This window comes from Leptosomus discolor, chromosome 17 (assembly GCF_034619465.1).
Source record: "Leptosomus discolor isolate bLepDis1 chromosome 17, bLepDis1.hap2, whole genome shotgun sequence".
In the NCBI taxonomy this organism is placed as follows: Eukaryota; Metazoa; Chordata; class Aves; order Leptosomiformes; family Leptosomidae; genus Leptosomus; species Leptosomus discolor.
Window position 1 is genome coordinate 15,848,149 of NC_141407.1, and position 23,175 is coordinate 15,871,323.

A 23,175-nucleotide genomic window follows, 5' to 3' on the forward strand; every position below is an offset into this window, starting at 1 on the left:
TGTATAGTATATTGTGTTTTTGCCTGAGGTAATAACTTGAGGCCTAAACTGGGCCCAGTACCAACTTGTGTGATGCTTGTATCCAGTCTCGTTCCTACACTTCACAAGTAGCTAGAGCTCTGGCCAAAGTAGTTAAGACTCTGTCACACCAGACAGTTGTTCCAGAAGTTACAAAGTCTTGTAACATCTCCATGCTTAATTTTGGGGGTAGAAGTGGCAAATGCTCATCCTTACAAAAGATACTGAACAATGCAACCGTCTTTTCCTTTAGATGCGGTTAAAACCAGAGTCTTCTCTGTGTTCACGTGTTTGGAGATTGTTAGAGTTTGTATTTACTGTTCTAATAAAATACTTGAAATGAACGGTCCACTTGCTCTTGTCCTTTTTCTGATCAGGCATCCAGAGATGAGGGAGAAAGCGTGTTGTGTTCATCCTCAGCACCTGGAGGTGCTTTGTGTTCTTTGTTTAGCTTAGGTAGCAAGTGAAAATTGGCATGTTTTATGTTAATTCTGTTTGCTATACAATATAGCTATGGCCAAAGTCTGAGTCTGCACTCTTGAGAGTCCCCGAGTGAGCTGGAGAGGCTGTCTCAAGAGCAATGCTGCAAAGACAAGTGTGAGAAAGAAGTGAGCAGCGTGGCTGGAGAGTGGAACATCTGCCTGGAAGGAAGAGGGAAAGGCTTGTCCTGGGTGCTTGGATGATGGGCACTGCTCTGAGGTCCATGTGATTGTGTATATTCACCAGTCTTGATATAGAAACTGTGTGACTATGAATCATCCCCGCCATGAGCGTCTGTGGGCAGAATGTTAGAGCTGTGTTTGCTTCGGCGTCCTCAGGTGCAGGGGAGTGCAGCGACTAGGCTAGACCTGTTACTGCAGGTTCGGAGATGGAGAGGTCAGCCATGGTGGTGGGACTGGTTTGGTTTTTTTCTTTTGCATTTGGAAAGTGTGAGTTATTGCTTCTTCTGGGTGACTTTAATAATAATCTTGTCTATCCATCGGGAAGTGCACAGTTTTTTAGAAACAAAACCAGTAAGTCAAGAAGTCTCAGCTGAAGCATAGGAATGAGGCAATATTCAGAATTACATCAATTTGTGGTACTCTTGGAGTGTAACACCGTGACCTGGGGGGTAACACGGGTATTTGTGTGGTTTTGGCTTTGTGGAGAGAAATAAGGTGGTATGTTCTTGTACTATAAGAAGAAGTTAAGGATATCTTTTTCTTCCTTTGCTAACGCTCTCTGATATCTCAGAAGAATTCATGTGTAAATTACGGAGTGCTTTTGTTGTTGGTTGGTTTGGGTTTTTTTGGATTTAGATTTTACAGGGATTTTACGCAGCCCTCTCTGCTATGAGCAGGGGAGTAAAATCGAACACTGCCGTGCTGGAATCATCTCCCTCCTGCACCCCGTGCCCCTGTGGAATGTAACCAAAGCAAGGATCCAGTTTTAATTTCCATCATTTTAGGCCAAAAAATAAAAGCAGACATGCAGAGAAATAGTATCTGTTCTTCTCTCCTGTTTTTCGTGTCACCGACACATTGTTTGTGAAAACATGAGAAGGGCAATCACATGCAGAGTGTGACCTGTGCACAGATACCTCCCGCCATCGCCATCGCCCGTGCGGTTCTTTGCAAGACGACGTCGCTGGAAAGCTGCAGCAAGGAGCTCGGCTGAGCAGTGGCTGCTCCCAAGGACTCTCCCGTGTCTCCCTCTCGGCCTTCGTCACTGGCAGCTCTTCGCTGCTGTTGTCACGTCGTTTCCATCACATTGTGAGGTCGGTCTGGCTTGGCTTACTCGAATACAATCACCCACTTCTCACTTCAGCTTTTTGCGGTGCCCTTCAGGTTGGGCTTGTTGTCTTTCTTCCTCAGCTTTCATTGATTATTGGACAAAATAAACCTATTCCGAGTCAATTTACATGGAGACAGCTGATTGCTAGTGGGAATAGCTCAAGAATAGATCTTTCTGCCTGTCATCCAAGCAATATTCAGGCAGCCAGGCACATCTTTCTGCAATAAAAACGTGTTCCAAACTATAGCAGAATTTAATTGGAAAATCAGATGTTCCACGTTTCTTGATGGCTGATTTTCCACCAATTAAAAAGTAGGATGAGCTCCATTAAAGGCGTAACAATGCCTGACAAATCCTTCTTTAAAGGTAATTAATGGTGGAACGTGCATTAGTCACAGGCTGACAGCAATCTCTTCTGAAGAGTTTTGTTCGTGAACAATTTGGAGCAGCCATGGCACCCAGTTGACATGAGGCTGCGTGTCCAAGGGAACAGAGCACAGGTGTGAGGCTCCTCCGTGTCAGAACCAGAAGGAATCGGGAAATGATCGGAATCGGTGAGAGGGAGAGGCAGGAGCAGAGAGGAGAGAGAAGCACACCTGATCTTTGGGGAAACCAGCCAGATGCAACTCAGAAAGGGAATATCATTCACGTTTTCCATGCTCACTGTGGGAATTGTACGTAGCCATACAGTTCTCTCCTGAAACGGTGATTCATATTCCTAACGCCTGTGCTGCTGCTCACCCCCCTGAGCGCTCTGCTTGCTCTGTGGATATCCCATGGATCTGCTGAAAACTGAAGAAGTTAATTCCATTTGGGGCAGCACTGAATATTTACAGCTTTTTTTTAAAGTATTCAGAATGTTGTGGGAAACAAAAAAAAACCCCACCCCAACAAATAATGGGTGGGGTTTGGTTTTGTTCTTTTTTTTCCCCGTGATGTTTTATGTTCAAGAAGGGGTAGAAAACCAAATAAAGAGGAAAAAATCACCCTTGAAAAAGTAACACCCAAATTTTTGAGCTCCAAAAGCCATTTAGAAAAATAAAAAAGAAACTGTTTTCTACAAACGGCTACCTTGTGAAAAAGCATTGAACAGTTTTCAACCCACACCATCTTCTACAACAGAGGATTTTTAGAATCAGCTGGACACGGAAATCATGAAGTTGTGAAACTATGAAACGTAGCAATGGCAGAAACACTTTAATTCCCCTCGTTCCAAGGAGCTACCGCGTTAGTTTGCTTTTCTTTCAAATCACAGTACGATTTTAAGGCCAGTTCCTTTATTGATTTTTTGAGTATCTGCTGCGTTTGCAGATTCTTCTTTCAATACGTACTGTGTTCTGTTCCTGTGGGCTGGTGTATTAATAGTATTTGATTCTAAGCACCTTCGTGAGTCATGTTGCAAGCTACATTTTAGCTATTCCTAACTTATAATACATAAAGTTTTGAGGCAATCACATGCTGTGGTAGTGGAGGCCAGAAGAAAGAATCAGGGAAGGAGACTGAAAGCTTTGAACCCTTAGGAAATGACTTCAACAAAACATGGATCTGTTACTCACCTGGGCATTAGTTCTGGCAGTGTATATTTATAGTGTGTGTGTTTACTTTGTAGCAACATTTTCCAGGCTTCTTGAATTAATGATTTTTAATGCTTGGAGGAATAAATAATTTTTTATGATTAATGTGTTACATTTGTTCTTCTTTGTTGTTGAAAAATCCGCTGAGGAAGGTGCAGCGAGGGAAGCGTTGATAGGCAGAGCAGACCCCTTGACAGCAGAACTCCTTACGGTGAAAGAGTGAGCCTTGAGCTGGATGAAAAAGCAAAGCGAGACTTCGGAGCTTTGCCCTGAGGGAATGACTTTGTGTTTGTCTCTGGTGGGACCAGTCACTTTTCAGTGTGGCTTGTCATTATTCACCGGGTTGGGTCACGCTCCCTGTCCACAGTGGACTGGTTTTATGGATTCCTTGGAGTTTTGTGTCGACAGCCAGCGATGTGCTTTGGTCCCTCAGTGCTGCACTGGAAGGCGCCTGAACAGGCGGGCACCCTCACAGATTTTACTGTTGCAGGAAACGTAGTGCCAGCAGCTCGCAGGAGAGCAGGAGAGCGCAGGGGTTTGCCACAGGACGATGCCAGCTCGCTGTTCAGTGTGAAGGAAGACGAAGGGCAGCAGACAAGGAGGAGGGGGCAGAAGAGGACAAGCAAGGCCCTAAGTGGAGAAACAGCAGCATCACCTACTTGTACGGCTACCAGTTTAACGATCTTGTCTACTCGGCTTCAGGCTGGAAAGCAGTTCTGTCACAAGGTCTGAACGTTTTATTCTGAAAAATGGATCTTTGTCTTCATAGTGGTTAACAGTGGCTCTGAGCAAGTCGGGACAGGAATTGTGCCATAAATGTCTTTGATATCCAGCCCCCTTACACATCAGTTGCAGTGGCGAGCTATGGCATCTCTCTTCATGTTCCCAGCCCCTTTGCTTCTTCCATAATGCCAGCTGATACCTTTTTTCCCCCTGTTATAAAAGCCTCTTTCCTCAGGAATTTTTGATTAACTCTTAATTTATTGGTGAAAGCACAATCGTCTTGAGCTAAACCACACAGACCAGCTTCATCCCCTCGCAGCTGTGTAGAACCTCGAGGTTAGAGATGCTGAACTCCACTGGAGTTTTTCCGGGGGCTCCAGTCACTTTAGCCCTTTAAAGCTCTTCATCATGCTATCTCCAGCTATGCTCTGGCCCTTGTATTTATTGCTTTCCTTCCAAATCAGGCTGGCATTAGCAAACATCTTTTTGATTGATTGTGTTTACATTCCTTTCTTCTTAGAGTATTTCAAATCACTGGCTAGTATTCATTTCCATTTATGCTTGGAATGAGCTCAGCAGCGTAGGAGTTACTGCATTTCTCATACAGGGGCATGGTGATGGTGCTGTTGATCGTTATCACTGATCTATCCTGGGCTCCTGGTTGATGCTTACTGATTCCCCCATTTGTTTGTCATTAGTTCATTACACTCTTGGTTTTAAGAAGCCTTCAGAAGTTCAGTAGGACATCTTAATTCTCTGAAAAGGATCTTAAAATGTGTATCAGTTGCTTAAAAAGATCAATATTAGTTGCATACAATACATTACTGACTATGTTATTTGCTTTCATAATTTCGATGTGCTAAAATAAAACCCCATCATTTGTCCATGGTGACTTAGTTTTAATTGCTCTTAGCACCAGACTTGGTGCCGCTTCATCTTCCTCTGCCACCGTTGTCTCACTAGGCCTTCTGAGCTTTCCTTTGTTGGTGAAATGTTTCCCCCCAAAATCACATGAATGTGTCCCCACAGAAAACCAACCTCAAACCTGTCTTTAAGCTTGCATGATGAAAGAATGTTACATAAAATAAAGAAACCCCCACCCCAATAATCGCTGCCAGAATCAGTCGAATTAAATGAACTTAGAAGCTGCCTTTCAGCTCGTCTGAGCTTTTCCATCTTTAACAGTCACCCCAGGGGCTCCCCTAGAACAAGTGGAATTGTAGAGGCTGGGTGGTTCGGTACAGCTTTACCACAACACCACGGTGCCTCGGTGCTACCCCGGGCCATCGGCTGATTTCTTAGGCATTGCGTGAGAGCATCCCTGAGAGCTGCTTGCAGGCTGCTGGTGAGGCCAAGGCAGGGCTCCGAGGAAGTCAAATCAAGGACTCTACCATGTTCCCGGTGCCTCCCGAGATCACATTTGAGAAGCAAGGTGGTTATAAGCAGTACCAGATGAGGTCATTGCTTGTAAAAATGCTTCACAAGATCAGAACGATCGATCGTTCTTATCTATTAACGGGTGATTCGCTGCAACCCATCAGCAGAGACCCCAGCCAGCCTCCGTAAGAGGGATTTGATTAACTCTGTCTTACATTTTTAGGGTACGTTCTTCAAAAATAGATACAGACTTATAAAGAACAGGATCTGTGAAGCAAAAGTTAATGTGCAATTACATATAAATTAATTACACACACAAAAAAGAACGACATTCGTGTGGGACAAGTTTCTGTAAATTTGGTATAGAGCACTGCCCTCTATTGCTCAGGGATTGCCATTGGTGCGTATTTAATTAAACCAAAAAAGTTTCAACACTGTTCTTTTATTTAAAATGTTTGTGTAGGCTTGCCTGTAAGAAAAGGGCTCTGGATCTTTTCCCTTAAAAGAAAAATCCTGATTTATCACTCTTGCAAAACACCTGCGTTCTTATGTTAACGCAGAGAACTTAAAATTTGTCAAGCACATGGTTCAGAATAAGCTGCGTGCATCTTCTCAGGCAGAAAAGTGGTAGAGGGAAACACATTTTCAAGTAATTGCATCTTTCAAAGCTAGCCTTAAAATTCTTCATTCCGAATTGTGACCGCAGGCAGGCAAAGGAATAGAAAGATTTCAAATTGTGAAGATGCAACGGTAGCAAACCAGTGTTTATTTCCAGAGTAAAGGCAATGCAGTCTCTTCAAGCTGTCTTGAGTGAATTCTTGTTCCTATTTATCTGTTCATTTTATGGTACTTTTTCTTAAAAATTGCAAAGTGCAAAACACATGTGTGAGAGCAAGTTGAAAAAGACACAGAAATACTGTTAATATAGAATTAATATAGAGTTAATATAGAGTCACAGCCTGACTGCAAGGGCTAAGAGGGCCATCACCCTCTTGATAGGGAGCTGCTGTTATGCCTATGCATGACAGACTACAGTGTGTTTGACATATGTCATAGCTTACATCTGGACAGTCTTTTAGAACATGATTATATTCATCTCTGTTATATCGGTAGAAATTAAAGAAAAAATCATGGGTGTGGGAGCAAAGGTACTACTGCAAAACAGGAGGATTGCCGTTGTTATGTCTGGGCAGTCAGGCTGTCACAACTGGTGTGACAGGAGGTTTTAACAAGATCATGAGGCTTGGGTGGGGTTTTTTTTAAAATTATTTCTTTTTTCAGGGGCCCAAACTTTTATTTTCTAGAGGAAGCTTGAGCTTTGTATCTTCCTCTGGTGACTCCCACTTATAAAGATGAGACGTGTTTAGCCCATAGAGAATTTCAGCACAAACCCAACCAATCGGGGGAAATGAAGCATTAGAAATGGCCTCTGTGGCAGGTGGGGTCACTTCCATATGAGAAGGGTTTCTGCTTCTTTGAGAAAGACCTCTGTGTTGCCTAGAAGAGGGCGGGGTGAAGCTTGTGTGGTTGTGAGAGTTCAAGTTCTTGGAAGCGTTTTGGGTTTTTTTTAGTGTATTGCAGGTAAATTTTTCTCATTTTAGTTTTTCTTCTGTTAATTGTAGGGATTTGTCGATACTAGCTGTAATGTTGCTTTGGAAGTTATTGCTGTGTAGGTGTAAGTACTGGATTAAGGGATAATATTGGCTTTTAGTGGTGTTGTAACTATTTAAAATATTAGTTTGGTGTGGAGAACCAAGTTAATGGATCTTCAGCAGAGCATATCAATGTCTTTAGTGCAGGTAAACCCTAATGGGTTTCTTACTAAACAAAAGATAAATGTATTTGTTTTCCTATATTGCATCTCTGACTTAAAAACCCCCTTGATTCAGCTGTTAACCTTTTAGGTGGAAAAACGCATTTCCTTTTTTTTGTGGTTTGCTGTGAAGCTCTGGTGTGTACTTCCTAAGTGGAAGCAGGCTAAGGTAACTCAGGCACCTTGTAGATGGAAAACAGCGTTTGTCACAGTTGAAGAATAGCAGCATTTGTTTTATGAGGGCCCAAGATGAGAGCAACAGCGATACTGTGGAGCTGTGCCTGGTGAACAAGTCTCTCTGTTGCCTCTCTGTGTTTTGAGAGCAAAATCTGCTGTGCAGGCTAAAATAATTGCACGCTTGTAAGTTTGCTTAGCTTGCAAATTCTGCTGTGTATCAGTGACTAATGGGTTTTTTAACTTCTGTATGGATTTTTCTTTGTATGAGTGACACAGTTCTTGAGTAACTACTTTGTTTCAGAAACCGTGCTTTGTTTGATACAATGAACTTTCAGAGCTTTCTTTTCCTACAAGTCTGGTTTCTGTGATTACGATTCTAGAAGAAAATTCTAGTTGAATGTTCTGTTTCTCTCTGCCTTTTACTGTGAAAGGCATGTGGTTGAGCAAACTTGCTTTTAAACATCTCGCTGAAGACGTAGTACCTGTGAGGGATGGATTTGTTAACTCTGGCTACAGGTCTTGCAAGAAAATGCCCTGTAATTTTTTTTCCCCCTAAATGTACTGCAGCACTTAACTGAGAGGAATAGTACTTCAGAGGTGCTGCTGGCCTGAGTGCCTCTTAAGGGGTTCTGTGGCTGTGTTTACTGCAAAGTAGCTGCTATACAGGTGGTCTCTGCTTGATTGTTTTTTACAGTGTGCCTGTTCAAAAGGGTGCACTGCAGTATTTACCTATTATCTTAATGTGGTGTACCAGCTTTGAAACACTGTGTCTTTTTTTTGGGGGGGGGTGTATATACATATTTTATTTATTTTTTTTCCTAATTTGCTATTTGCCTCTGATGTTTTGGGTCTGAGTGCTTAGCTCTGATAATTAGTGGACAGCACTTCTTCGGGATGAATTGACCTGTTGAATTAGGTGGTGAAGGGATTTTCAGGGCACTTTATTAAAAAAAAAAAAAAAATAGATTTGAGTGCATCTACCACTTGGCCACATGTGTAGCGACTTCACTCCGGATTCCTTTGGAGTGGGTAGCTAAATTGATCCTGATTATCAGCTGTGTAATTGTATGACCTTTTGAAAGTGTATTTTCCAGCCATATAGAAAGTGTTAGAAGCAGCAGCTGAGCTGCGGTTTGGCTTCCTTGCACAGGTGAGGTCTCTTACCTTAAGCAGGATGAGGGCTTGGATAAGTGGACACTCGGTAACTTTGATTTCCCTCTCCTTGCACAGAACTAGCACAGGCAGAAAATGCCTTATCTTTCATTTAAGGACACCTCCCTATAGAAACTGGACCTCATTACTTCAGATTGTGCCCTGGAGAAGTTCTCTTTTTGTGGAGATATTTGTATATACTCACTATTTAATTAGCACAATAAGGTTCTGAAAAATCTACGGATATCCTGTGTAGTGTTTAGCTGCAAAATGAACACTGAGACATTATTTGTTTGGGTGTGGCTGTTCTCTACTTTGTTATGGCGTGCCTTCTTAAATCTGTTTTTAGGGGAACAACAAAAAAAAAAAGCAGAGTCTCTTTAATGTTGATTGAAAAGCTGAGCAAAATGGCTGGGGAATTATCACACAGATCAGATGCTGAAAGCTGGATTGGTTGAGCAAGGGAGGCAGCACAGGTTTTGCCCTCCCCCTCCACTCTCTGTTACCACAAGTGTCTCTCCTGTCAGTTGGCAGAGGGGCTTAGAAAGTGCTAGTCTCTTCCCTTCAGACACTAGTGAAGACTCAGCAAAAATTCAACAGCAAAGTACAGAAGCACCAGATCTCTGATTGGGCTGCAATTCCAAAACAAGCTCAGCTTTGTCAAGACCAGGAGCTTTCCGGAATATGCACGGGGATGAGGAACAAATAACGCAGGGCGTGTGCAGCCTGACACCGGGAATCCAGCTGGCTGCTCTGGGTTGTCTCATCCTCTTTTTCAGGACAAGAACATGGGGGACATGACACCAGCGGAGGAGGCCGAGCGCGGGGCTGCTTGCTGCCGGGTGTTTGAACCCAGCATGAGGAACGAAGCAAGGAGACTGAGGACTTTTCGGCAGTGGCCAGGCACCTCACCGGTGTCTGCTCGAGATCTGGTCAAGGCTGGCTTTTTCTTTGTGGGTCCGAGAGACGAAGTACAGTGTTTCTGCTGTGGTGGTGTCCTGAAGGACTGGGCACCTGGCGATTGCCCAGCAGCAGAGCACCTGAAGTTTTTCCCTTACTGTAGATTCATTTGTGGTGAGGATGTTGGCAACCAAGAGATGCTGCCTCTCCAGGAAATCTTTGATACTGTAGATGGTCAGTTCCTCAGTCTTTTGCAGGGGATAGACAGTGAGGAGACAGCCCTGCCCAATGAGCCGGAATACCCAGAGATGGTAACAGAGGAGATGAGACTATCTACATTTCAGAACTGGCCGCAGTATACTGACATGCATCCTGAGCAGCTGGCTAGAGCAGGATTCTTTTACACAGGTAGGTACTCTGGGGAAAAATTTTAAACTCTTCAAGTTAACTTTGGAAGGTGTCGCTGTGTTTTATTGCTTGCACAAATACTTCCAAGTATGTGCAGTGTAACTAGAAGCTGCCTCCTTCCGTTAGCTGTTTGACTTGCTGCTTGTGCAGAATTCACTTCAGCCTTAACTCCTGTTTGGGTACTGGCGGATCCACTAGCAAGTCAATTCCCTCACTAGCAAGAATGGAAAAAGTGGCATGTTTTAAATGGATGTTTCGCTGGCAGAGAAGTGTGTGCTCTTAGATCCATTGAGCTGATTTATTACTTGCATTTCTAAGAGGACTTGAGGCACTCACTTGGCATGCCATGTTCTGTATAAGCTCTGTCTTGCACTGTAGCTTTCTCCTAAAAAAAAAAAAAAAACAACCAACCCCAAATCTGAGTGAAAGCTGCAGGTAGTCAGCCCATTTGGCTGTCCCTGTGGCTTGGTGCTGTGAGGACCCTGGGCTTGTAATACAGAAATAAAAAAGGTGGTACTCTTTTTGAGGAAACTAAGCAATGTTTTTTGTTATCATATACATGTGAATATCAATATAACTTTGTTACTTCCCCTTGAAAAGGCTTTTCTGGTTAGATAATAGGTTTGAAGAGGTACTCCTCCCTGGATTGACCAACCAGAGGAAATATTTACAGTGTGTTAATGCTTGACTGTAATTAAATATTGAGGGGATCCTTCTGTTTTTGAAAGTTAATAATGTAGTGATATTTCTGTGTGTTACAAGTGTGACAACTTTTGTATGAAGGAATCTGTTTGGTTTGTATTTACACATCAATCTGAGACATGGAGGGAAATGACAGGCAGGGTCCATAAACTAAAGGTCCCTCAGCAGAAACAAACCTGTGCATCCTGAACGCCTCATGCTTTCATTGTTGCAGTAAAATTCAATTGCCCCTTTCTCCACTTATTTAAGTACTATTTGTGGTAAAGATGGGGATAGGGGGGGAAAAAAAACAGCCTTAAATGTTGTGATATGCGGAAAAGTTTGAAATGGAACATGGTGAATGACATGCATATAGAAATGTCTGTCTGAACTGACCTGTTCTTTTAGCTTGAGTTGGAGGAAGCGACTGGTTAGTTTGCTGGTATGTCTTCCTGCTTCTGCAAGGTTTTCACTCATGCTGCATGAGCTGGATCTTGCTATAAATCCAGTTACTACTAAGAATCTGTGCCTGTCTACTTGGAGCACAGTAGCAGGGGCTAAGCAGCGTGCGTGCGTGCCTAACTGGAAGACCATTTTAGGCATGTTAGCTTATCTGCTACTCCTGTCTTTTTATTAATTTTTAAGGCACACAGAAGACCAGCGTGGCCAGGAACACAGAATAAACTATAAAGCAGTGTCTGCAGCTAAAAACCTGTGTGTTTTGTGTTGGACTTGTTTTATCACTTGCCGAGCAGCTGTTTGAGAGCCCGTCACAGAGACTTACTTTGGGGACTCATTAGGCAGCAGCGGTCTGACCTGGCAGTCCCCTGCGGTCACCTGAGCAGGAGAACTCTGGACCTGAACGCTTGAGTTAAGCCAAGCAGGGCTCTAACGTGAGAGCATTGGGAAGATCATGTCTGTGACCCAAACTCACCAACAGCCTTTACTGACATCGCTTCGTAGTGCTTAGGGCAGGGTATTTGTAGGCAGTTCTTAACTGTGTTTGGCTTTAAGGCTTTTTTTCCCCTGGGACTTCTGTGAAGAGGAGCCCAGTAGAAGGGACCATGTTGTGGCAAATTCTTATACCTATGAGATGGAGGCTGCACACATCATCTGACTCTGCCTGCTGCTGGTTATGGCAGATTATGGCTAGGAAATAGTGTATTTGTAGGTATAATTAAATACGGCTGTACTCTAAATGCAGGCGAGAGGGGATTGGGTAGGTATGTGTGTACGTAGGAGCTGTGGTGCTCACATGTATGCTGCCTGTTAGCTTGTGACCCAGTTCTGGAATTGTCTCAACCAGCCGCAGCGGTGGGAGTTCAAACTCTCATCAGATTTCCTGCCCCTGTACAGCTTGAACGGTGTTGGTAAATCGTCGTGTGCTCATCCGCTCTGTCTGGTAGCCTGTGTTTTGTGCTAAATTTCTCCAGGTTCTCATCCAGGGCTAGTAGAGCATCTAGTGTGTTGGATGTCAAATGGTCTCTCAATGTCTTTTGCAGGACAAGATGATGTGGTGAGGTGTTTTTACTGTGATGGAGGTGTGAGGAACTGGTCATTTGGAGATGATCCTTGGAGGGAACATGCCAAATGGTATCCAGGGTAAGTCAGTCTTTGTTGACAAATATCCCTTGTAGCAAGACCGAAAGATATGCTGTGCATCCCACGTTGTGATTTCTTCTTTCATAAGACAGAAGTGCTCCCAGTTGAGAGATGAATGAATGGTAGTAAGTGCTGCTTCCAGGCTCTGTTAGAAGATGAGTTCTAGGTTTTTCTACCTAGCTAGGTAACTGTGAAAAGCTAGTCAGGTATGTTCAATCATGTTTAACTGCATAAGCTGTTGCAATAGCCTGTAACCTTCTGGAAATCCCCAAAATCTCAAGAGAGAGGTTCTGAATCCTCAAGGTCAAAACTGCACAGCAAGGGACCACCTTCAGATGCTACTGGTGGGTCAAGACAGAAAACTTATTTCTAGGTCTGCTGCTTAGTCTGTAGTGTCTTCCAAAAGTGCCTTCCTCCCACTCTCCCCTCACATGTGGGCGAACCAAAGATTGGTCTGAAAACCTAACCATTGTATCTTCAACTGCCTCTCCTCTCCTGTTGCTCCCTTTCCGCCTTCCCCAAAAAATAGTTGTGTGGCTGGTGTCTCTGCATATGTTATCCCTTACAATAGTGAGCTGACTCCAGGGCAGTCGGCTTCAGTCCCTTTAGGCTTCTTCTCGGGCATTGCCACATCTTCTATTCCAAAGGCTGATCTAGCACTGAAGTGTTCTGTGTTAGTGGTGAAACATACTGGTGATGGTTGTCTAAGCTGTAACTAGTTCTTGGACAAGAACTGTACAAATAGAAGTGATAAAGCTTAAATATTTAGACCCTCTCACACTTTAAAAGCAGAACCGAATGTTCAAGCTCAGGTAGAATAGCACAGTTCAGACCTGAGATTTTCTAATTTGACCTAGAATTCGCCATCTAAATTTCAATTAAAATCAGTTTCTTTGACATCAAAGAACAACTTTGGTTTCTACTACTGTGAGGTACAAAAAGGAAGATATTGCAAACCTTGTTTTTCTGTGATCCGGTCCAAAGGATGTTGCAACTGAGCTCATCTCAGGCCAAACCTGAAGACTAAATTAAGGATGGGGGGAATCATGAGCCTCTTGCTGTTGCCCTTTGTGCAAGGAGGGGGTGGAAAAAAGGCAATGATACTCCCTCTTCTTTAATGAATACAGCAATTTGTTCATAACCTGATAGCATTCTTTGCATCTAAAATTCAAACTACTATTGCTGCTTTCACTTGAGAGATCCTGTACTGACATATTTAAATCTGTCTGCTTTATAGGTGTGAATTTTTATTGCGGTCAAAGGGGAGAGAATTTGTTAGAAGTGTTCATGAGTCCTCTTCTAGCACCCTGCTGTCTCCAGTGAGTCATGAATATTTTGTGTATAGCGGATGGGGATTTGGTAGATGGGGGGAGCTTGGAACGCCTGCTGCTCTTTTGTGACTGTCTTGTGACATTTTCAGAGAGACTCCTGGGATCAGTCTGAACAAGATTCCCCTGCTTCCCAAGGTCAGTGCTGTAATTACACCGTGTTTTGTTTTCTGTTGAAAGTGGTGTAGTCTGTAGACATAGTGTTTGTGAGATGTTTCGATGTTCTAGGAGCTGTTTCACTTTTTAAATTTTTTTTTTTTTGGAAATGGTCTCTAGCACAAGAAGCAAAATGGCTTATTCTTACGAGACCTCTTAGTCTAAGACCAGAGACATTTAGCTGGTCTGGATAATCGTGTGATTTCTGGGTGCCTGCCTAGCCTTCCTTTGACTTGTCCATGCTCTTGATGTTGTTGTCTGTTTGTAGAGTCTTTCACACTACAGCGTTTTGAACATACTTGATAGGAGACCAGAGAACAGCTAGGGGGTCTAGTTGTTCATGAAAGTGTTGAACTTGGGGACCTATTCCCATTCATCAGTTGTTCCTGGAAATTTAAATAGGTGAAATTTGGCTCCCATAACTGTGGAAAACTTGATTTTTCTCATTTTCTTGAAGAGCCTATCCAATAGGATGAGCTTAAGAAAGACTTAAGCCTTTGAATGGGCTGCCAGCTGCATTTCCCACTTCTGTCTTTACTGATAAATGGCTGAGCTAGATTATGAGGTAGGAGAGACTTCAATTGGGATGTTCCACTTGATCTTCATGAAAGCAGTTTTGAGACTTCTGTTCTGGGATGTGAAAACAAAGATAAGGATTCTGGACTGGGGCCAAACATGAGAGGCTTGGTTCACTGATGGAGTCGAATTAACCATCCAAAATTAGTCTCTTGGCTTTTATGAAATTGCTCTCGATTACTTTCTTGTGAATTATGATTGGAAGTAAAAACTGTAAATCTGGATGTTGATCTAGCTATATAGATAGCTTGAGGAATGTTCTAGAATATATTAATGCCATTTTATATATAACAGCTTCAGGGAGTGGCATACTCTTGGCCCAGAGTTCTGCCTTGTTTGGTAAAGTATCTGCTCACTGCTTTACAGATCCTCTGAGGAACTGGAAATTGCAGGCTCTTCCTTCTCTGGATCAGTTTACCATAGTGCAGAATGTCCTGCAGATGGGCTTTGACCCCACCTGGGTGACTAACCTGGTGGAGAATAAATACGTGCTGTCTGGGACTTTCTACCTTTCTGAGTCTGAACTGATTTCTGATCTGCTTCAGCCAGACTGGGAAGAGAGCAGCAGTACAGAGGAAAGCAGAGGTATGGCTGACTTGCGCACCCACGTTCTTGGTGGATTTTTAACCTCTTCTTCACTTCACTTTGAGCACTGTTGTGAGCATCTTGCAGGTCTGCCTTCTCTCTTCCTAGGCTGGAATTAGAGTAGTAATGTACCCAAGCCTGCCTGCCTTTGAGAGGCAGAAGAATGAGATTCTGCTGTAAAGAATCCTGAAGGAGCTGTGATGACTAGGGTACCAGTAACTACATCTGCCTCCAACAGGCCGTGGTGTAGTTCTCCTTGATGTTTACTGCTGCCTGTAGGCCTGCAGTAGCAGACAGCTGCACAATGTGGAGGCCTGTGTGCAAATTCACATCCAGCGCAGACAGAGGCAGTTGTCTGGAGCAAGGCTTCTAGGATGGACAAGTCCTCCGAGCCTATAGAAAACTGAATCAATGACTTGATCAGAAATAGCCATACTTGTTCATTTGGATAATATATTCTCCTTAACTTACCTATGTCTGTCTTGTGTTATCTGTTTTGTGGAGTCTGTTTGCCAAGTGAGGTTTATTTGCAGATGCAGTTCCACACAGGCTTCCTCTGGTAGCGAGCCTGCTTTCCAAAGCTCCTGTCTCCATATCACAGTCTGCCATCTCTAGCTAAGGGCGGTGGGGGGAAAGACTTCCATAAAGCCAAAAGTGTCATTTATTAGTAGCACAGGAGCAGGAATGAGCAGCTGATGGCTCCTGCTGTCTGATAGATAAACCAGCTTTGCTGAGGAGACAACGTGATGTGGATGTGTCTTGGCAGGGAGATTAACGTACGTAGTGACCAAAGCACCACAGACAGCACCAGGCTGAGTGCGTGAAGTTAACAGTGGAGTAAAGAGGTGTTTAATGTGAGGCTACTGAAATCCAGGATACTTCATTTTATTTAAACAGCACTGTCTGAAGAGGGAGGAAAGGGGTAGCATTTAATGCCATGTTCTTTCCTGGTTGTACAGATGCTGTTCAGAGAGAGATTGAAACGTCAAGTTCAAGAGAAGAAATGCAATCTGTGCAACAAAAGGAATCAGGTGCACTGGGCTGACGGTGGTGAAATTGAGCCTAGGCATAATAGGGATGATTTTATAGTAATGGTATCAGTGATAATTATATTCATTCATCTTTTTTTAATCCTGAAGGGGGATGTGTGCAGGCTTGAATGGTAACTGAACAGATACCCTTATTCAGGAGTTAGAGTTCCACTGTGAAGCAGACTGTTATACAGAAGATTGGGTTTATCAGGATAATTTACATATTACAGTAAAAAGATGTTGATCTCTGTCCCTGCTCAGTCCAGCATGTGTAGATATGCTGAATGTTGTGTAGCTGAGCCAGAGTCTCTAATAGCTGTAGTTTATCAGCTTAGATGAAATTTGCCTGAGAGGCACTCTTGCCGTTTCACAGTTAGTCCAAACAAAATGATGAGCAAGTTGCAGGGTGACTTCCTAAGATGACTGGACTGGCACTCCAGAGCTGTTACAGTACTAACAGTTTGGGCTTTATTTTTTTTTTCTTTTTTTGGTAAAGATGAGTCTCGGATGAGCACAGAAGAACAGCTCCGACGCCTGCAAGAGGAAAGGATGTGCAAAGTGTGCATGGACAGAGATGTGTCTGTTGTGTTTGTTCCTTGTGGCCACCTGGTAGCCTGTGGAGATTGTGCCCTCAATTTGAGATTGTGTCCTATCTGCAGAGCAGTCATCCGGGGAAGTGTGAGGACTTTCATGTCCTGAACCATGATGTGACTAAGGGGAGAGATAATGCAACTATACAACTCGTTCATGCCACAGCAGAGGAAGAAAATAAGTAAATAGTTTGATGCTGGAGCGGTCTTATTTGCGGGGTAGCTTGGCGTAAGTGTAGAAAAACTTACTACATGTGCCTTCTATGCACAGTGTTTCTAGTAAGGGTTGCTGGTTTGCTGTACTCTTGCTGATCTTGCTGTAGGACTGCTCCAGGAAAAACTCTGCTAGTTTCTTTTGTCCTCCAAAAAGAGGCTTTTGTTGACAGAGATTCTCCTTCTCCAAATTCTTGCATTCTCAAATGAATCCCTGCTCTGTGTTGAAATCAAGGGCTGTTTTCAGTAGACTGTCTCTGGTTCTCTTTCTCTCATTTAGCAGTTGTTCAGAGATTATTCTGCTAGGGCTGATGGCTTCCTTCAGTAAGTCTGAGTCAAAATGGGAGTATTTTTATACAAAATGCTTTCTGTTGAGATGAGAATACTCAGCAGCCATGTATTGTGGGGGGAAGGAGAATCTAGCTTTTTCTTCTGAGCTCTATGCTGTCTTCCACCTCCCCCTTGTTGAATTTTCCACAATTGGCAGAATGTTTCAGTAATACTCATATCAACATGACTGAGAAGCCTGGCCTGTTGTAGGGTCTCCAGCCTCTTTACTCTCAGCTGACCTCCCTAGACAGAAGGTGAAAGGGTCTTTGATAGTCAGGGTCACTAGATGATCTCATGGAAGCTTCTGACAGAGCCTCTTCCCTGGCTGTTTGGTACCATCCTACTAGAAGATAACTATGGAAATTTACCTTTTTAGGCTTTCTGTTTGCTGGCTAAACTGATGATGATTATTTTAAATGGAACCTTCTATCTGTAGCCAAAAAGAGAAAGTTTTGTCAATATTATAGCTTGTTAACTGCAGGGGAAAACCAATATGTTTTTTAAAGTTAACTGTTCTTTTTCATTGAATAAAAACTTTTTCTTTTGTTTATCTTACAGAGGTATGAGTATCTGATTCTAGTATAATGCTCTACTAGGGGAGGGGGTGTGGTGGTATCCTCAGATCTTGGAGTGGGATCAGATTGTGGATCACTTGAACTTCTGTCCTTCAGTACTACATGGGCATGAGTGAGAGAAGCAACTGTTCTTACCAGCAATTGGTTTCCTTTGGAATTCACAAGACAGCATGTGGGTCCTCCAGGCTCTGTTAACTGCAAAAGAAGGGGTAAGGCTGCAGGAAGATAAGGACCCAGTACTTGAAGCTGTGTAAGTGGGGAATAATTCTGCATCTGAACTCAATGTGCAGTATTGGTACATGGCTCTTAAACACATCTGCAGAGAGTGAAGCAGTGGCTCTGCATTTGCTTCTGTTTGGTTCCAGGATTATAGGCTTGTCTCCAAGTAACTTTAAGGTGTCAGTTATCCCTGGGCCATGTAGGAGGGCAGATCTCTTCATCGTTGCCTTCAGAAGAAGGTAATATTACTGCAGCTCTTGGCAAAGATGAGAGAGATTACTAGTTGAGCAATTTAAACTTGCCAACTCTTGGAGGAATTGATGGGTCTTTGCCAGACAGCAGCTTTCATAGGGAGCAGAATTGCACCACCGTGCCAAATTAGGTGTTTTGTCTGGGTCCAAGCTGTCATTTGCTTTATTTTGCCTCTGTAAGTAACAGCAAAATCTTACAGTTTAAGTAAATGTGCTAATCTGAGGGTTTACGAGTGTAAACCAGCTCAGTGTTGGAATAGTTATTTCCTCCTAAACTTTAGCTCAGTGTGGCTGGAACATAGTCTGAGCATCAACAACGAGGCTGTAAATACGCCAGCTATTTCTGGGGCTTCTTTTATTTAGCACTTTAAAAATTGTGGCTTTTCCACATCTGGAAGAGTGGAGCATCTTTTTCTAAGGGAAGACGTCCCTTAGAAAGAGGGGACTGTTTTTTGACTAGCAGTATCTCACGGGATGCCTATCCCCAATAGAGGGCACTCCTAACCTGGACATGAGGGAACTCCCTGGAGCAAAACCTTCAGCTCCTCCATACCCTCACAGCACGCTGGAGATGGAAACGACTGCGAGTCCCTCACAGAACAGGGTCATTACCTGACCTTAGTTCTTTGAGCAGGTCTAGCACAAGCAGACCAGGAGGAAGGGTTGTCAGTGTGTGAAGGATGAATGGCTCTGGTAATGAAAACTAGAAGAGGTAATTAAGTGTGGAGTATGATCCTAGGTAGCTTGTCTTATTTTCTTTCTTCTGATTTTGTTGGGGGTGGGTGTGTGTGTGATTTATGGCAGTCATTGATAGTAAATGTTATAGGACATTTATTTTACTTCTATTAAAAGATACTTAATTACCTGTGTTCATCATAGCATAGAGTGGTAGTTAAGAAGCTACTTGGTCATCACACTTGTATTTAATTGATCTTTACCAGTGTGTATTAAAGTCAAGAGGCATGCTGTTAAGAGCATAGTTTGATGTCTCTTTAGAGTACTTGGCAAGTGGTTTTGATCAGTTTTATTAGTAAACGTGGCATCAAGGCTTGGTCAGTTTGAGAGGTATAGTGTTAAAAACCATGCAGACATCGAAATAATTCAAAGACCTCCTTCTGACTTCATACTGCCATCTAGAAGAATTCCTTCCTGAAACTGCTAGTGAAATGTTTCGGCTGTGCTGAATTTTGGTTGCTTTCGAACAAAGCCAACAAAGAATGCTGGTATCTGACGGACAGCATTTCTCTCTGAGGAGAAGAAATTGTATTAAACCAAAAAGTGTAAAGTGACTGTTTTCTGATGAGCAAAGGGAAGGCTAATTTCAAAAGCCCCAAATAAATGAAATCTTCATGGAACTATCCCATTGACTAGCAGATATGCATTCTTCCACTCCTTTTTCTGCCCCTCCAGGGAACAGCAGGTGGGCGAGGGGGAATGAGTGTAACACAGAAATGAACTGAATCAAAGAAGATGGAGAAAATGCTAAGAGACAGTGTGTGCACGCTGCTGTGCCTGCTGTCTGAATGGTGCAGCAGCTTGTGCTCCACTATGATATTTTTTATTAACTTGGTAGTGGCACAGTATTGATTAATACGGGAGGTAGTTAATGTTTTGTCAGGCAGAGCTGTTTGAAAGAGGGTTGAGCTTTTTCTCCCTCAAATGATGAAACTGGTATCAAACCAGCAACTGGCCATTGTCTGTTCTGCTCAGTCAGAAGCTTCTACTGGCTGAAAGAAGGAAAAATACCTACAGGAGACACAACATTTTTACTTGTGGCTGATCAGACCTGAGGATGTTAGGTTGCAGCGGGTATCTGGAATGGAAGTTGCACAGAAACAAAAAATGTTCTCTTAGTGCTTATGCTTTCGGGTTTATAGAGAAGGATTTTGCTGCTTAGGTTCTTTGAAACGGAACAAAGAAAGGTGCATCATTCTGTCTTTGACTTAGCACTTAATGTTTTTATTTCTTTTTAATTCTTCCCTCACACTTCCCCTCCCTAGCTTGACTCTTCTGAAAAGCATTACTCAAAAATGCCAAGTAATCTCAAACAGATTAGGCAAGACAATAAAGAATTACAACAGCACTTGGAACGTACCAGGCAAAGAATGCCACGGATGGCTGACAAGTGCTCTTTCTCTGCTCGACACTTAACATGCTGGGAGACGTAGCTAACAAAACTGACATTGTTTTTTGTTTGCTTTTTTTTTTTTTTTAATTAATTGCTTCAGCTCATTAATGCAACTTAATTACACTTATGTTCCACCTTTCCTTCAGCCCATTCCCTCCCCTCAAAACTGTCCCTTTCATCAGGATGTTGCCAGGCTTGTGCCTGGAATAAGCGTGGCTGCTTGGTGAAGAAGGCAGGTACAAAACCATCTATGATCCATGGAGAACTAGGCCTTTTCCAGTGTCCTGCGGTGGGTTTCGGCTGTGTATATGGCTACACCAGTGTTAATTGAATGTAGATGGGTAAACCCAGAGTAAGCTACAGCTGCTCTGAGAATGGCTTGGCATGTTGAAATGGGGCTAAGCTCCATGCTGAGTAAAGACTTGGTGCTTGTACTAGTTTTTAGCTGTTCAGTGTTATAGGAGTTAGGTCACAGAACACTGAAATCCAGGAGAAATGCCTACTGCTAAGGCCATGTCTAAAGAATAGAGAAAGAGGGAGGGAATCCTGGATGGAGGGAGGGGTGGGGGAAAGAAGGGAAGAGGTCTCATCTATAACTTAAGAAAAAAAAAAGCCTAAATAACTGAAATGTAAATAGCCCCTGCCTGGTTCTATACAGGCAGGAAGGAGGTGAAATTGTGTTAGGGGACTGAGGCTGCTTTTGGAACGAGGGAAAGGAGAAGGGGAAGAAACTAACTACAGAACATGTGAAATGTCCCAGGGTGTTAGGCAATGCTTCCTTCTTCGTGGATCCATGGTGCAAGGAAGCAGCTCCGACTTCAACTCTGTCTCTTGAGAGAGGCTCTCGGTGAACTTGTTCAGCCTGAGGTTTCAGGCCTGTGCCATTTATGGGCTGGTACCACCAGCCTGTGGTAGGAATGGTTCGTCAGGGCACTTGGAGAATTAAAAACCAACTGCGTGGCCATTCTTCAATGTACATTCATTGCATTTGAAAAGAAGACAAGGAACAAAAAAGTGGAATGGAGTTCACCATCCTGCATTTCCTCTGCCAAAGATCCAGGCCACAGGGGATTGTTTCCTGCAGCGCCTTTGATGGTGGAGTGCAAGGTTTATCCATCCTCTGGCTCCTCTTTACTTACGCAGGCCTGTAGCAGGGGAAAAAAAGCGAAGGCAGGGCATCAGTGTGGAGCAAGTACCAAGTTGTTTACACAGGGTGTGGAAATAATGAAGACAAATTTCTTTTTTCCTGTTCTGGGCTTCTAAATATGGTTGACTACAGATGAGGAATAGGATTGAGAGCTCAGAAGTAAGGTCGTTAAGTAATCTCCAAGTCTGGAAAGAATGCGATGCAGATACCAGACCTGAATATACTGCAGTTAGACTAAGGAACAGGTATGAGCCACAGTGTTAGATCTATGTATCCTCAGCATTTGGAGCTGCATAGGATTTGGTTAGGAATTTTAAAAGCTAGGGTTCGTCTCTAGAATTAAGTAGCTTCTTGAAATTGCGGTGATGTGCTTTTTGTGTAGATGCAGCAGTATAAGCAGATCTACTTTTGCAGCCAGCAGTAAAGATGAGTGAATGTTTTCAGCTGAAACATCACCTCTTAAACATGCAGCTTCAGGTTGATCAAAACAGTTTGCAAATTCATGTTGATATTCAGTAAATTGTTTGTTTGGGAAAAAGTCTACCTAGAAAGAAAAGCAAAGCGTTTTGTTTTGTGCGTTGTTTTTTTTTTCTCTCCTCAAAACAAAGTGAGATTTTTTTTGTGTGTGTGTGTTTAAGCAAAAGTTTCCTTTGTAAAGTATTCTGGTTATCAAACAAAGTTTAGAGGAAGTTGGGGGGGAAGACGGGACGGACACGACCCAATCCTAAAGGAGTTTCCCCCCACTCTCTCCCTCAGTGTTTCAGTCTGGATTTTGCTTGTTTTGAATTGAAGAATGTTATTTGTGTGCTGGTACCTGTCAGTTGGTGTGTTGAAGAACCTACTTTCAACCTATAAGTGGATAACTGTTACATGGGGTCTAGTCCTCTAATGCTGCATGCTCACAGCTGCCTCATGCCTACGGCTAGCAGACAGTGCACCACAAAAGAATTGATTAGGGAGTATTAAAGTGAGCAATCACCAACTGGAGCCTCAGATTATTCAGTTAACCAATACCTCCTCTTGCTGCCCTGTCAATACTGAAGTCTGTGTCTGATAAAAGTCACACCCTATGTTACCATATGGCCCTTTCCACTGGTAGATCTGAGGCAAGTCAAATCAGTGAAATCTGGCTCTTAAGCTGTTAATGTAGTACTTGGGGTGCCAGATCACAGTGAGCATTACGGACTGGAGCCTCACAACTGTGCAATTCACTGCTTGGCCTTATAAATACAGTCTTAAAAGGCAGGAAGATCTATTGCTCATCTCTGCCTTTTAAATAAATAGAGGCTGCCTCCTGTCATCCTGCACATTCTTGATTTAGCACTAAATCATGTACAAAATCATGCTTTGAGACTATTCTGCGTTATAATTGAGATGGCACAGCGCTGCTTTCTGAAATAAATCCAGAGAATGATGTCAAAAGACTGAACGGATGCAGGAGGCAGGAAGCGCAGACAAATGGTGGTGATGATCTGGGCCTCCTCCCCTCTTGGCAGGTATTGCAGGGGACTTGGAGATTACAGCTTTAGTCACAAAAGTCAAAGCTGGCTTGGTTAACCCTTTCACAGTTAGGGTGCAAGAATGCTTCCTTGCCTCAAATGATGAGAATTCTGTTACTACAAGTGAACGAGAACAAAAGCAACCCGGAGCTGATGTCCTGCCCTGTGCTGCTTAAGGGGAGACAGTGGTGCAAGCAGGCTGGCCCTGAATCTGAGCTTTAGGGGGTGAGAGCTCAGCCTTTCCTTCCTGAAAACTCATTGGAAATGTCCTCTTTTGGCCTCAGAAGAATAACTGGTTTTCAATAAGTGATTTATTACTCTTTGGCAAAGTACTTTGACCCAGAAACTC

At 43.2% G+C, this 23,175-nt stretch overlaps 2 protein-coding genes across 3 annotated transcripts in view; one reads left to right on the top strand and one right to left on the bottom strand.

Moving 5' to 3' along the window:
• Positions 1–9,395: 9,395 nt before the first annotated feature.
• On the top strand, positions 9,396–16,573 carry BIRC7 (baculoviral IAP repeat containing 7). 2 transcript variants are annotated; one of them, XM_086474888.1, is made up of 7 exons: positions 9,396–9,915; positions 12,099–12,198; positions 13,436–13,517; positions 13,619–13,664; positions 14,625–14,873; positions 15,803–15,874; positions 16,371–16,573. In XM_086474888.1, the coding sequence occupies exons 1-7, from the start codon at positions 9,396–9,398 to the stop codon at positions 16,571–16,573; spliced, it is 1,272 nt and encodes a 423-aa protein (XP_086331014.1). The 2 variants fall into 2 exon arrangements, with proteins under 2 accessions (XP_086331014.1, XP_086331015.1); XM_086474889.1 differs by having other exon boundaries at positions 14,625–14,843.
• Positions 16,574–21,839: 5,266 nt separating this feature from the next.
• Positions 21,840–23,175, bottom strand: part of NKAIN4 (sodium/potassium transporting ATPase interacting 4) — a 50,731-nt gene continuing 49,395 nt past the window's right edge. Inside the window, exon 7 of the mRNA XM_086474662.1 lies at positions 21,840–21,867. Coding sequence (XP_086330788.1) covers positions 21,840–21,867 — 28 coding nt within the window. The remainder of the gene's footprint in view (positions 21,868–23,175) is intronic.

Bases quoted from the DNA above. Each gene is read 5' to 3' on its own strand.
- BIRC7 (XM_086474888.1), top strand. From the start codon at position 9,396: ATGGGGGACATGACACCAGCGGAGGAGGCCGAGCGCGGGGCTGCTTGC. The intron at 9,916-12,098 runs GTAGGTACTCTG...TGTCTTTTGCAG, and splicing joins AGCAGGATTCTTTTACACAG to GACAAGATGATGTGGTGAGG. The intron at 12,199-13,435 runs GTAAGTCAGTCT...TCTGCTTTATAG, and splicing joins CATGCCAAATGGTATCCAGG to GTGTGAATTTTTATTGCGGT.